Source organism: Tachysurus vachellii, chromosome 3 (assembly GCF_030014155.1).
Source record: "Tachysurus vachellii isolate PV-2020 chromosome 3, HZAU_Pvac_v1, whole genome shotgun sequence".
NCBI classification, from domain to species: Eukaryota; Metazoa; Chordata; class Actinopteri; order Siluriformes; family Bagridae; genus Tachysurus; species Tachysurus vachellii.
Window position 1 is genome coordinate 13,227,866 of NC_083462.1, and position 14,970 is coordinate 13,242,835.

Consider the following 14,970-nt stretch of genomic DNA (forward strand, 5'->3'; position numbering starts at 1 on the left):
CGTTAATATGCTAACCAAGCCAGGTTGGTAGAGTATTTATTGTTACGTAGTTGCTAGGATGTTGGTAGATGACTGTTATGGAATCCCAGGTGGTTTATGGGTTGTTGCTAAGCAGTTTCTGCAGTATTGTTGGTAGAGTATTGTTAGGCGGTTGCTATGATAACCTATTTGGTTACTAGGGTGTTGCTATGTGACTGTTATGATATCCTATCCCAAGTGATTACTACGGTGTTGCTGCATGGCTGCTATGGGATCTATGGTGGTTGCTAGGTTGTTGCAAAGCAGTTGCTGTAGTAAGGTATTGTTAGAGTTGTTAGATTGTTTGGTGGATGCTATGGCATCCATGTTGGTTGCTAGGTGACTGTTAGGATATCCTTGCCCAGGTTTTAGCTCGATTGGTTTAGAGCCTGGATACACACGCACCATGGCGCCAGGGTCATGCGTCCAAATCTTTGAGTTAGAAACCTTATATTCGGCACAGATGCAGCTCCCATACAGGAATGGGGTGATTGTGTTTGCTGCGCAAAAGGATCCGAATAGGGTCATTTTCCAACTGAAAGACTTTTTACGTTTGCTTCCCAGGTGATTGTCATGGGAAGTGGTGGCCTAGTGGTTAAGGTGTTGGATTACTGATCAGTAGGTCATGAGTTTGAATCCCATGTCCACCAAAAGCTGCCACTGCTGGGTCCCTGAACAAGGCCCTTAATTACTCAGGTGTATAAATTGAAATAAAAAAGCACTCTGTATGAAAGTGTCTACTAAATTATGTAAATGTATGGTGTTGCTGAAATGGTATCCCAGGTGGTTGCTAGTCTCACTCTGTACTAGTTTCATTCATTTTCTACCGCTTACCGCTTATCTGAACTACCTTGGGTCACGGGGAGCCTGTGCCTATCTCAGGTGTCATTGGGCATCAAGGCAGGATACACCCTGGACGGAGTGCCAACCCATCGCAGGGCACACACAGTCTCATTCACTCACGCAATCACACACTAGGGACAATTTTTCAGAGATGCCAATCAACCTACCATGCATGTCTTTGGACCGGGGGAGGAAACCAGAGTACCCGGAGGAAACCCCCGAGACACGGGGAGAACATGCGGAGGCGGGAATCGAACCCCCAACCCTGGAGGTGTGAGGCGAACGTGATAACCACTAAGCCACCGTGCCCCCTACTAGTTTCATGTAGAACATTAAAAGCACGTGTAAAAACGTATGGGCGCTGCATGTGAGCCCAATATCAGGTTTCTACCTTAAAGATTCGGATGCATGACGCCATGGTGCGCGTGTATCCGGGCTCTCAACCAATCCCAGTGCAGAAGGCGGGACTTGACGGAATACGAGTGGGGAAAAAAGAACTGACGCTGACTCTAATCCCCACTTTCCGCATCTACCTAGCTGTAAATTTCAGACGATGTGTAATACCGGGATTGAAGGTCAGTGCTTTTACCATTTGTACATCACGAAATGAGTTTATAAAAGCAGCAGCTCGTTAAGGCACAGAGTCATGATGCAGCATCTTGTCTGGGTTCGGTTTAAGGACCCTGACCAAAGCTCTCTGCTATTTAACGTGCACTGTTGTTATTATATAGCTGATAGGTTGTGCTAATGTAGCTAGCTGCTCATCTTGGCAATAACAAATAATATGCACACACATGTTGTGACACTAAATGTCCAGTATAAACTCCTCCGATTCACAGATCCGATTCATTACAGATCCGATTCATTACAGATCCTTTTCACAGATCCGATTCATGACAGATCCGATTCATAGATACGATTCAAAGATCCGATTTATAACAGATCCGATTCGTCCTCTCTGTAGTGCAAAATGCATCACCTAAACGTCACCGGACGCCATGTCTAAGCTCCATGTTAGTAACTCTCTTATAGATTGTTGTTGTTATAATATATTAGACAGTGTTGAAGCAGGACTGGTCATTTAGGGAGTCAACACGTCAGAAATAAGTCTGGGAGATGTTCAGTTGTCCGACTTCATTTGCTCTTTGTTCCATCAGCACGTGGGAATTTGGTGGTCTGATCTGACATGTGGCGCCCCCTAGTGGCTCAGTTTAGTGTTTCTCTGCTATCTTTAACTACCTGTTACCGTATTTTCCGGATTATAAGAATCAACTTTTTTCCCACGCTTTGAACCTTGCGGCTTAAACAATGACGGGGCTAATATGAACTTTTTTCCATTTCTTTTTTTAAAAAAAAAAAAACACATTCTGTGACGTGCTCAGTATTTTGGCGGTATGAATCTTTCCTGTCCAGTAGGGTACATTTACATTTACAGCATTTAGCAGACGCACTTATCCAGAGCGACTTACATTTTATCTAATTTTTATACAACTGAGCAACTGAGGGTTAAGGGCCTTGCTCAGGGGCCCAGCAGTGGCAGCTTGGTGGATGTAGGAATCGAGCTCACAACCTTCCGATTGGTAATCCAACACCTTAACTACTAGGCTATCACATCCCTACGGACGAGTCTGTGTCAGCAGCTCCCTTGAACAGCCATATACCTGTAGGCACCTGTGGCTTATAGACATATGCGGCTTATTTATGTTAAATAATTTTTTTAAAATTCAGTACTAAGTAACTAAATAAACAGTTCATTCAGATCCTAAATGTCTCCTCAATTCTCCTGACAATTCTTCATATCACACACCTGAAGTTGGGCCAAAGGTTTTACTGGAGTTACAGAAGTAGATTTGTTACATAATTCATCATTATTCATTCACTCACTCATTTTCTACCGTTTATCCGAACTACCTCGGGTCACGGGGAGCCTGTGCCTATCTCAGGCGTCATTGGGCATCAAGGCAGGATACACCCTGGACGGAGTGCCAACCCATTGCAGGGCACACACACACACACACTTTCCAATCACACACAGGACAATTTTCCAGAGATGCAAATCAACCTACCATGCATGTCTTTGGACCGGGGGAGGAAACCGGAATACCCGGAGGAAACCCCTGGGGCACAGGGAGAACATGCAAACTCCACACACACACACACACACAAGGCGGAGGCGGGAATCGAACCCCCAACCCTGGAGGTGTGAGGCGAACGTGCTAACCACTAAGCCACAGTGCCCCTTCATCATTATTCATTCTAAATAAAATGTAGAAAATCTAAAAATATCTGTAGAAATATTCTTGTTTGCAGTGCTGGTTTCTCAACTCAAGATCAGGTGCTGAAGAGTCGACACTGTTACTCAGAGACAGGACCGTCACCAGTTTCCTGGTCTTAGTCACAGCTTAATCTTGAACTTAATCTCCAAGCCAGCTTTGTGTTTGCAGCCTGTCACTGACATGTCCGTGTTTACGATGTGCCTGTCTCTTGACAGTAGAGCAGTAGAGCAATGAAGAGCGAGGAAGAGGACGAGAGGATGAACATGACGGCGGAGGAGCTGCAGCACTGGGTGAGGTCGCAGGTGGAGAAGAACGAGCAGCTGGTGCAGAGGCGAGCGCAGTTGGAGCAGGTGGAAGACTGGGTGAAGCAGAAAGAGAGGGAGGCATCGTACACTCAGCTGCTGTATAATAACGCCTGCGAGTAAGTACCAGCGTAAAACATGCCATTTTAAAGGTAGATCGATGAGTTAATTGTCCTGGATCGGGAGGGTTAGAGAGAGATACTAGTAAGAAACAGATTAATTCTGGCAACGCTTGCTAGGATGTCATAATTTATATAGCACTACAAGGGCAAGAGGACATCCTGGGACATAAAAGCATAAAGCATCCAGACATTCCAGTTTACCAGAACTCTCCAGATCTGTACTGGAAGGCTGCAGGTCTGGAGAGAAGTTTCTATACTGTTAATGATGTGGATGTGCTTTATAAAGTGATCAGTGACCATGACTTCCTTTGATTTTTGGTTCAGATCAGTGCTCGAGTGTGAGTCTGTGATGAAGGGCTTGTATGGAATGCTGGGACTGGACTATCGAGACACCGACTCTGAGGAAGAAGGAGGAGGCAAACCTACGGAAAACGTCATACAGATCGCGGATGATTTTGACAACGGAGAGGACGAGCGTGGCGATGATGGGGAAGAGGACGATGAGTATGTTGTCATTGATTTAGGGGGTAAGGAGTTCTTTGTTTTCTTTTGATTAAGACTACAGGTGATGTGAAAAAGTTACTAAAGTCAGAATGTGATTGCATGCTTTTTGAAACTGATGTATCTCTTCCTCTCTCTCTCTCTCTCTCTCTCATCTTCTCATCATTTAACCATACATAAGCCGCTGTTCCCGAAACTGAACTGAAGGTGAGGATGTTATACGTACATTGGACGTATACGTATAAATCTCCTTTTATAATAAACTGGTTATTTGCTGAAATTTCTTTTTCTTCTCCACCATAACTCTCTCAGGAAGCTGATTTGTCAACAGCCATAGAGTCTTCAGAATGTTCTGGACAGATGTTAGATCAGAACGTGGAAAGGTCTGAGGCTGTTGACCCTTCAGCCAAAGTCAAACCCAAGTCATCCTCAGCGATCAAGAAAAAGAGATCCTCCCACAAAAGTGTAAAGACTTTACGAAGCTCTTCACCAATTACTGCACCATCTCCCGGTGATTTGTCTGCTCAGTTAACGCCCCAAAAGGAAAGTCCTCGTCCTGTTTCATCAGGCAAATCGGTCCCCATGAGTGAGACTGTTAAAACCCCTCCACCGGGCACCGTTCAAAGCACATCCACATCCACAAGCGATACAGATAGACTTGAAACCCCTACAAAACAGAATGTTGACACTCCAGTGCAACTTGTGACATCTACCCCAACATCTACACTCCTGGTGAAATCTGTTTCTGCTTCCAAATCTTCAAAAACAAACTCAGTCAGCCAAAAACCTGCCTCTAAGAGCAAGAGTTCCAAAACAACTCCAACTTCAGACTCCACTGGAAAAACCAGAGCCAAGGAAAAAGTTAAACAAACCAGTCCCGATTCCAGCAGCCAACCTTCAAGCACCTCAATGCCATCTAGTAGCACAGTTAAAGCCATACCTTCTGAAAAAGCTAAAGATATCCCCCCTAAACAAGGAGACAATCCTGAGACTAAATCACCTACCTCCAGCCCTCCCTCTGGTGCCACAAATGCCACAACGTCTACCAAGCCACCAGATGCTAGAGAAGGTGTGAGATTTAATGTGTCTCAGGCTTGCTTTGACTTCAGCTGTATTTCATTCGACATATTTCTTTTTTGACAATGAATAACCATCATGCTGTTTTTTCTCAGTCTCCATTATGCCACAGGTCACACCAGACACGCCTGCGCTGCCTGCTCATGCTCCGCAAGACGTGAAGCTGAAGGTCAACATGAGCGTTCTCGGATGGCGGAGGACCAAAACATGGCACCAAGGCACGATTTTAGACATCAAATCAACTGGTAAGTCTGCATGGGGGGGTACAAGTGTGTCTTCTTCAGCAAAAACAGCAGACGGGTCAATCGTCCTAGGAATATGGAAAGGCCGACGGATCGTCAGTCTTTGAAATGACACTGAAGAGAGAACGTTTGAGTTCTAACCTCAGACAATAACCAGGAAATTTTAGTTCAGTTTAATCATCATGGATGCTTTAAAGATTTCCGAAGATTCACAACCCCTCTCTCGACACCCTACAGGTTTCCTGTAGTTTTGCATTTTTGTCACGCTATATGGTTTCAGATCCTCATTCAGAATGTAATTTTAGACTTTGACTGAGAACATGAGAAAACACTGAAACAAATGAATGAAAATGGTTTTATAGCAACTATAGAATATCACCACTGGGGATAAAATAATTCCTAAACTAAAATACATAAATGGTCGCGTCATCTTTCGTAGCAACAACTGCAACCAAACGCTTCTGCTAACTGGAGTCTTTCACATTACATAGAGGAGTTTTGAGCCTCTATTTTTTTTTTTTTTTTTTGCAGAATTGCTATAATTCAGAAACCCTGGAGGGCCTTCAGGCCTGAAGCTCACGGTAATTTCTTGTAGAGATGAGGAGCAGAATTCATGTTTCTATCAATTATCAATCAATTATGGCAAGACTCCCAGGCTCTCCAGCAGCAAAGAGTCCTGACACTATCACACCACCACCACCATGCTTCACTGTTAGTATTAATACTTATTGCAGAAGATTGGATTCATTTTGCTGTGTTGTTTTTACGCCAGATGGCAACAGACCCATGTCTTCCACTTTGGACACTTTGGTCAGCTCACAAAACAATATACCAGACAGCATCCGTGGGCCATCAAGGTGTTTTCTGGCATAAGCCTTTATTGAGTTGTGGTTGTGGTCTGGGCTCTATCATGATTTTATTGATGAGTTACTGATGCGCTCTGAGACCAATTTGTTTGATAGACCAGCCACTACTGGGAAAATCCCCCACTATTTTAAGATTAGAGTTTGGAGATAATCACTAGGGTTCTTCGGATATTCGTTGCCTTTAATTCTCATCTCGTCTGGAGTTTCTTTTAATCGTGCCATAGCGTGCTGCGTGTTGAGATGTTCCAGCCTTCCTGATTCTTCAGGACCACACTGCAGATAACAAGTGATCATCTTAGCAAGTGATCCCATGTTGAATCTGCTTCAATTTATTATTACTATCTATTTCTTATTATAAGATTACAATAAATCAAACATACGATTTTTATTTCTATTCATTGGTCCTGTTATTTGAAATAAAAAATTTAGAAATAGAATTAATTCTTCAAATGAACATAATTATCCACCAGTAGAACATGAAAATTTAGATGCAGAAAAATATTCCCAGAAATTATGATTAATTATCTTATATCGGGTTTATAGCTCTTGCAGTGTGTTTATTATTCTTTTTGGGGGTTTGGTTGGATAACGTTTTGGATTTTCTTTCCTGTTTTTTTTTTTGTTTTCTCCATGTGATCTCAGAGTCCGGTCCTAGGTATAAGATCCTGTTTGATGGAGGTAAAGGCAAGAGTGTTTTATCTGCTCATCACCTCGCGTGTGTTGGCCCTCCTATGCTGAAGGATCTCTTTGTGGGATGTCGAGTCGTCGCCTGCTACAAAGAAGATAACCAGTCTTGGCTTCATGCTGCCGTAGTGGTCGAGATGCCAGAACGCAGGAATCGGATGAGGTGTGCATATTCACTTGTCCTTTAATCTCTCATCATCTGTTTGGTTTCAGTTTTTGAATCTAGCAAACATGCTGATGTCTGGTGTTTCAGGTTCTTGGTGTTCTTTGACAACGGATGTCCAGCCTACATCAGCCTGCCAGACCTCCACTTGGTCTGTAAGCCATGTAAGGAACCAAACCGTTGCATGCTTTCTGCCTGCATTTTATGTATATTATTTTACGCTGACCTCCTATCTCACCATTCTGGCCGTCTAGTGAAGAAAATGTCAGACGACATAGATGATAAGGTGTGGCGTGCGGAGGTGGAGGAATATCTACAGGCGTATCCAAACCCCATTTTTGTGGTGATGCGGGTGGGGCAGGATAGTAAGGTGGAACGTGATGGACAGATGGAGCTCTGCACCGTCACTCAGGTGGATGGGAGCCTGATCCAGATCTGTTACAAGGTGAGACGCTGCTGTAGCCTGACCTGAACCTTAGCTTATAGCGTAAAATCCACTGAGGCTTTGAGTGTGACGTAATGAAGCTTTATATCGCGTCATATCTCTCTCTAGTGAAAAATAATATGCAGCGAATTGGTGTTTTAAGAAATAAACACTGCGTTTGCATTATATCTGAGTCTGTGTGTGAGAATTTTTAGTCTTGTGATTTTATCGTTTTATGCTGCGTTCACACACAGTGATTTCTATTTCTGCAAGTCCCCAGTCTCTGTACTCTGAAGTCATTAGTCAGTGTTCCTACTACTGCTTGCTATAGTATGATACCAAGATGAACCATAAGATTAAACCATGGTTATAAAAGTTTCCTCCATTTTTGTCCCATACATTAAGTGGGAACTAATTGCAGTAGGAGCTGAAGTTGTAAGCAGGGAACTGAAAAAATGTCACGCATCATGACACTGACATACAATTTTTTTTTAAACATCTCAGTATGTGAAGTGTGTGTTAACTGTTACAGAAAGATGAGGAGAAAGAGTGGCTATACAAGGGCTCGAATCGACTGGAGCAAATCCAAAGGATTAAGAAGCGAATGTCTGAGCAGAAGAAGGACGAGGCTGTAAATACAGGTATGAGGTGTGTGTGTGTGTGTGTGTGGGTGTGTGTGTGTGTGTGTGTGTTGTAAAGAATTGTCAATGAACTTCACACTTTTTTTTTTCTGCCTCATCAGCTGGATGGATTGTACCTAAGAAGAACACTAAACTACCCACCAGCATCACCACCAGCACCACTGCTACCTCCTCAACACCAGTTTCTACAAACACTGTGCCCTTAAAAACCTCGACTGCTCCAACTGTTTCTTCTCAGAGAGTTTCTCCAGTCACGACATCGCAAAATACGACAAAGATATTTCTGGGTAACTCGATCTCGCAGCCCAGAGTCGTCCTGAAGAGAGTTACTTTGCCTTTAGCTTTGACTGCTGTGAAAATCAGCACACACACCGAGCCCACAGTGACCAGTCCATCTAACACAGGGTGAGTCTGTTATTGTATTTTACACTGATCTACAGATTTGGTCCGGTTTCTAATCCTGGTTTTTAGGTAAGTGTTGTGTGGAGATGATGCACTCTGAGGTCCTGCAGAACTTCTAGCTCTGTCTGTCAGCACATCACACACATGTAACTCTGTTAAAACAGAAAAATGAACCATCACAGCTCACATCTTTAGCCTTGTTCAAGTTCCTGTGTGTGAGTGACACTCCTCTGTCTGTATGTCTCTCTTTGTCTCTCTTTTTCTGTCTGTCTTTCTCTCTTTCTGTCACTCCTCTGTTTGTCTCTCTCTCGCTCGCTCTCTCTGTCTGTGTCTGTCTGTCTCTCTCTCTCTGTCTCTGTCTCTCTCTGTTTGTCTGTCTGTGTGTCTCTCTCTCTCTCTCTCTCTCTGTCACTGTCTCTCTCTGTTTGTTTGTCTGTCTGTCTCTCTCTCTCTCTCTCTCTCTCTCTCTCTCTCTGTCTCTGTCTCTGTCTCTCTATCTCTATCTCTCTCTCTCTCTCTCTGTCTCTCTCTCTCTCTCTCTGTCTCTCTCTCTCTGTCTCTCTCTCTCTCTCTCTGTCTCTCCCTCTCTGTCGGTACAGCAGTTTGTTCATAGGTAATAATCTAAGACTGAGAATCGAAGTGTCTCTCTGTGAGCTGATTTCCCGTTGTATGAGTGAAACAGAATGTTCTTCAAGCAGTCGTAGGGAAAATGGTGACATTTGCTCTCTGCTATTTTACAGAACTAAACGCCCCCCTCCTGAAGAGGAAGACTGCAGATCACTGAACGCTCTTCTCCCGGTTGTTGAGCCACGGTTAAAGTATGTACCTCATCGCTGCTGCCCGGCTTGTCTGGATCACATGAGGCCGACGCAGAAGGATCCACACCGTGGCCAGAATCCGCTGCTCATCCCGCTGCTCCACGGGTTTCGCCGCATGACCGCTAGAAGGCGTCTAGATGGGAAGGTGAGAATAATGTGGTATATATGCATGCAGGACACCAATAAAACATTGTATCATCTTGAAAATATCAACAGATTTGTACAAATCTCCCCCCCCCCCCCCATTTTCCTCAGATGTCTTTTCACGTCTTCTATCGTGCTCCTTGTGGGCGGAGCATGTGTGAGATGGAAGAGATTCAGGCCTTCCTGTTTGATTCACGCTGTGATTTCCTCTTCCTGGACATGTTCTGCTTGGACCCATTTGTCTTGGTGAAAAGCGCCATGCTCCCATCCTCCATGATCAGCCATCCCTTTGTGTTCCTGCCAGACATTTCAGCAGGAAAGGAGGTGGTGCCTGTGCAGTGCGTTAACGAGCTTAACGCTGTCTCTCCACCTCCTGTGACCTACACCAGACACAGGCTGCCTGCTCCTGGTGTCTTCATCAACACCAGCCTTGACTTCATGGTGGGATGTGATTGTACCGATGGCTGCCGAGACAGGTGTGAGATTTTCACCAGTTCCTTCACAGCCCACTAGCTTCTGTGATTTTCTTTATGTTCAGATTTGGTGCCTTGCTCTCATTGGCTGGATGTGTTTGTGTCACAGGTCAAAGTGCGCGTGTTACCAGATGACAATCGAGGCCACGTCGTTGTTCACCGGCGGACCTGTGGACGTCACTGCCGGATACACGCACAAGCGATTGCCCAGATACGTGCCCACTGGGTAAGATGAATCTCCATGAACTGGCTCTGTTTAAGTTGTTAAGAATTAGCACTCTGTTAACTGGTCACTTGTTTAATCCAAATGGGTTTTTAACCAATAACTCAACAAACAGACGTATAAACAGTCACCTAATGAGTTCCGTCAGTGGAAAAAGGAAGCTCCGTGCAAGACCTTGAAATAGCGTCCATGTAATAAATCTGTACTGACGAGTGTTCCTGGCTGCTGTTTCTCTCTGCAGGGTGTACGAGTGTAACTCTCTGTGTCGCTGTGATCCCAAGCTGTGTAATAACAGGCTGGTACAACACGGGCTTCAGCTGCGCCTGGAGGTTTTCATGACTCAACACAAAGGCTGGGGTCTGCGCTGCCTGGACGATATGTCCAAGGGGACATTCGTGTGTGTGTTCACAGGTATGTGCACAACTAGTGTTACCAGTGAACAAGGCGTCCAGACTGCAGCGCTGAATCATTCTGCTCTTCCGACTCCGTTTACACAGGTAAAGTAGTCAAGGATGAGGTGGTGAACGCAGAAAGTGCTATGTCTGGCAATGAGTACTTGGCAAACCTGGACTACATTGAAGGAGTGGAGAAACTGAAGGAGGGCTATGAAAGTGAAGCTTACTGCTCCGACAAGGAGGAAGAGAGTGACAAGAAGACTCTCATAACTATGACGACGGGAGCGTTAAAGAAACATGACGTTTTCCTGATGGAATCAAATTCTAGCAGTGGTGAAGGTGAGGGAGTGAGTGGGAGAGTGAGTGGGAGAGTGAGTGGGAGAGTGAGTGGGAGAGTGAGTGGGAGAGTGAGTGGGAGAGTGAGTGAGTGGATATGAGAGTGGCTCAGTGGATATGAGAGTGGCTGAGTGGATATGAGAGTGAATGAGTGGGATAAACTTTAGGATAAACACAAAGGCCTCGCTGCTAAAACGGTAACACAATTTTAGTCTCACTTTAAAACGTTTTTTCTCTCGAGAGTGCCTAGCTAGCCTAGCTTAGCTTAGCATAACCTAGCTTAGCATAGTTTAGTTGGCTGAGTGGGTAAGTGGCAAACAGGTTAGAGTGAGTGAGTATGAGAGAGAGTATATCTCAGTGGGAAACACCAATAACTATACCATAAGGATTGGAATATCTAGCAGTTTTGAACTTAATGTAAAGGTTAGCTTTAGGTCTAGTGTTATTTAGCCCAATCACAAGGAGAGTATTGGGTGTGTGTGTGTCTGTGTCTGTGCGTGTGTGCGTGAGATTGCATGCGTGTGTGCGTGTCTGTGGTTTAGTAAATTTTCTTACTTTTCTTAGAAAAGGAAGACACAACCAAAACGAAAGTCAGTGAAATGACTGAAATCACTAAAACCAAAATGCCACAAGGTAAAAGAGAGAGACAAGTGAGTGATGATGATTTAGAAGGTGCCGATGATTCTGTAGACGATGAGGATTATAAACCCAGTGACTTGAGCGATGAGTGTAAGAGGAGCTACACCACACGCAGAAATACCAAGATCCCAGAAGGTAAGATCTCATTCCTTAAACTGAATAAATCTACTAAATCCCTGTTGGGTTTCTGGACTGTTGTCTGAGCTGCTGATTAAACACATTTTTTCCTTTATGCTCACACAGAAAAAGAATTTCCTAACATTGTCCAGACATCTGCTAAAATCTCAGAGGAGCAAACGGAGGTGACCGCATCCATGGCCAAGAAGATGAGAAAAGAGGGTTAGCGTCAATTATTATTATTATTATTATTATTATTATTATTATTGGTTCATTTATTCTCTCATATTGTGTCCATTCTCAGGTCCTGGAGGCCCTAAGATGGGATTTGCCAGGAAATCAACACGTGCTTTTGCCATCAAGTCCAGTCACAGGAGAGTGAAGCCACAAGCAGAACCTGAGAAATGTGTGCAAGAAAATAAAACGGCACACGGCAGGAAGTGCACACGCAGTCTGTTTAACGGGGAAAAGGCGTGTTATCTCATCGATGCCAAGCAGGAGGGAAACCTGGCACGATACATTAACGTAAGAAAAGAAATGGAGAGCGAGAGTTTATTATAGAATAGATTCGTTTTAGTACTAAAATGTAAAAAAAAAAAAGGTATGAGTGCTTCAAAGGCCTTGTGTTTTGTTTTTATTAAAAATGACTGAGTCAGAAGAAGATTAGACTCTACAGCATGATGTTCTTGAGCTGCTCTGACTTTTAATTGCAGAGATTTTTTTTTTTTTCAGAAATGGTTCAGGGAGAATATCAGGGGTTTGCAACTGGTAAGCAGATAGGGACGCAAATGCAGAGACAGAGAGAGAGACAGAGAGAGAGACAGAGAGAGAGACAGAGAGAGAGACAGAGAGAGAGACAGAGAGAGAGACAGAGAGAGAGACAGAGAGAGACAGACAAACAGACAGACAAAGCGGCAAAGTGAGAGACAGACAAAGAGAGAAGGAGAGACAGACAGACAAAGAGGCAAAGAGAGACAAAGAAAGAAAGACAGACAGACAGAGTGAGAGACAGACAGACAAAGAAACAAAGACAGACAGACAGACAGACAGAAAGAGAGACAGACAGACAAACAGGCAAAAAGAGACAGGGAGAGGGAGATAGAGACAGACAGAGAAAGAAAGACAGACAAAGAGAAGGAGAGACAGACAGACAGGCAGACAGACAGACAAAAACGGAAAGAGAGACAGACAGGCAAAGAGAGACAGAGAGAGGGAGATACAGACAGACAAAGAGAAAGAGAGACAGACAGAGAAAGAGAGACAGACAGACAAAATGGGAAAGGGAGACAGACAGAGAAAGAGAGAGAGAGATTATTAATGTAACATGGGCATAATTGTTCCCCAAAAACAGACAGATCATGTGAGGTGTAAATCATACAGCCAGGACAAAACCAGAATTCAAGAAGCGGTGAGAGCTTATGATCAACACTAGAGCAGCCAAAATCAAGTCAGCTTGGGAAGCGTAGTCCGTGGTGTGTTCTGGGAAATGGAGTTCTCTCTGTATCTAGGTGTTCGACAATGGAGAGCTAATACTAGCGAGTTAAAAAGAACACTGGGCGAGTCTGTGTCAAGCTTCTCAGAATAAACAAATGAAGCTGTAAAAGTCAAGTTAAGTTTGAGAAAAGAATTGTTTAAATCAGCTCGTAAAAATGTATGAAAGTTCTCAGGACACAATCATTCTTTATGATAATTCATGAACACTTCCTCTGATGAGATGTGACCAAGTCTGATTTTCTTAATCCTTTCCAAGTGCAAGCTTGCCCTGTGTCATGTCCTGTGCACAGGGATTTTTTTACCTTGCATGCTAATGTTTTTTGTATTTCTCATAAAAAGCATCTTAAGAATATTTAAAAAGATGTTCTCTGCTCACTCCTTAACCTGTCATGTCTCTCATGTCCACAGCATAGCTGCAATCCTAATCTGTTCGTCCAAAACGTTTTTGTGGACACACATGACCTCCGTTTCCCCTGGGTTGCATTCTTCACCAGCAAGTGAGTGACCGTGTGTATGGGAGTGTGGGTGTATGGGAGTGTGGGTGTATGGGAGTGTGGGTGTCTGTGTGTGTATATGGGATTGTGTATGGGTGTGTGTATGGGTGTGTGTGAGTGGGTGGGTGTTGGTGTGTATGGGTGTGTGTATGGGTGAGTTTGTTGTGTTTGAGGGGGTGTTGTTTTGTATGGGTGTGTGTATTGTGAGAGTGTGTGTGAATGGTTGTCGGGGGATATTTGTGGATGGGTGGGAGTGTGTGTGAGTGGGTGTTTTGTGTGTGCGAATGGGTGTGAGGGGATGTTTGTGGATATGTGTGTGAATTGGTGGGTGGGTGTGGGTGTTTGTGGGTTTGTGTGTGTGTGTGTGTGTGGGGGGGGGGGGTTGGGTGTGTATTTGGGGGTGTGCATCACATCACAGATATCATGTAAACATGCATTTCCCTGTCTGTCTGTCTCTGTCTGTCTGTCTCTCTCTCTGTGTGTGTGTGTGTGTGTGTGTGTGTGTGTGTGTGTGTGTGTGTGTGTGTGTGTGTGTGTGTGTGTGTGTGCGCATGTGCTTGCGTGCGCGTGCGTGTCAGGCGTATAAGAGCTGGAACAGAGCTGACGTGGGATTACAGCTATGAAGTAGGCAGTGTGGAGGGAAAGGTGCTGCTCTGCTGCTGCGGCTCGTCCGAATGCACCGGCCGGTTACTTTGAAAACGGATTCTTCTGCTTTACAACAATGTCATGATGGACCAAAGGAGAGAGATTCCAAGCTCTTTACTTGCCACCTGTTCACACTTTGCAATTCAGGAACTTAAGGAAGGCTGCACACGGCATACTTTTAGCTTATTATAGCCAATTAAAATAAATTTAAAAATGAATTTGGATATGATTTACTTGTTAATAAAAAGGATGAACTCTACACCAAGTGAGCGTTTAATATGCCTATTATATGAATTATATGAATAAATAAATGTATTTATATATATATATATATATATATATATATATATATATATATAATATGGCTAATTTATATATATATATATGGCTAATTTTATATATATATATATATATATATATATATATATATATATATATATATATATAAATGCATTTATTTATTTTAAAAAATATTTATTTGGGAAAATAAAAAAACCCACTTCATTTGATGTACCTTTATAATACATTCATAAACATTTCATGAAGCGATGCTAGACATTTTATGGAAAAGTTCAAACGTGTGATAATACTAAAGGTTTTATGACTCATAGAGTCACAGACATGTTATTTA

General features: G+C 43.6%; 1 protein-coding gene across 3 annotated transcripts; it reads left to right on the forward strand.

The window, feature by feature from the left end:
• Positions 1–1,290: 1,290 nt before the first annotated feature.
• setdb1a (SET domain bifurcated histone lysine methyltransferase 1a) lies at positions 1,291–14,600 on the forward strand. Of its 3 annotated transcripts, none has more exons than XM_060865824.1 (21): positions 1,291–1,436; positions 3,353–3,558; positions 3,886–4,088; positions 4,244–4,269; positions 4,375–5,131; positions 5,235–5,384; positions 6,890–7,094; positions 7,185–7,258; positions 7,349–7,539; positions 8,051–8,159; positions 8,261–8,564; positions 9,302–9,524; positions 9,635–9,999; positions 10,106–10,222; positions 10,461–10,630; positions 10,717–10,953; positions 11,515–11,724; positions 11,833–11,928; positions 12,011–12,231; positions 13,609–13,697; positions 14,273–14,600. In XM_060865824.1, exons 2-21 carry the CDS (start codon positions 3,368–3,370, stop codon positions 14,388–14,390), a joined length of 4,056 nt encoding a protein of 1,351 aa, XP_060721807.1. In that variant the 5' UTR covers positions 1,291–1,436; positions 3,353–3,367; the 3' UTR covers positions 14,391–14,600. The 3 variants fall into 3 exon arrangements, with proteins under 3 accessions (XP_060721807.1, XP_060721806.1, XP_060721808.1); XM_060865823.1 differs by having other exon boundaries at positions 1,311–1,436; positions 3,356–3,558; XM_060865825.1 differs by lacking the exon at positions 1,291–1,436 and adding an exon at positions 1,803–1,874.
• Positions 14,601–14,970: the final 370 nt, after the last annotated feature.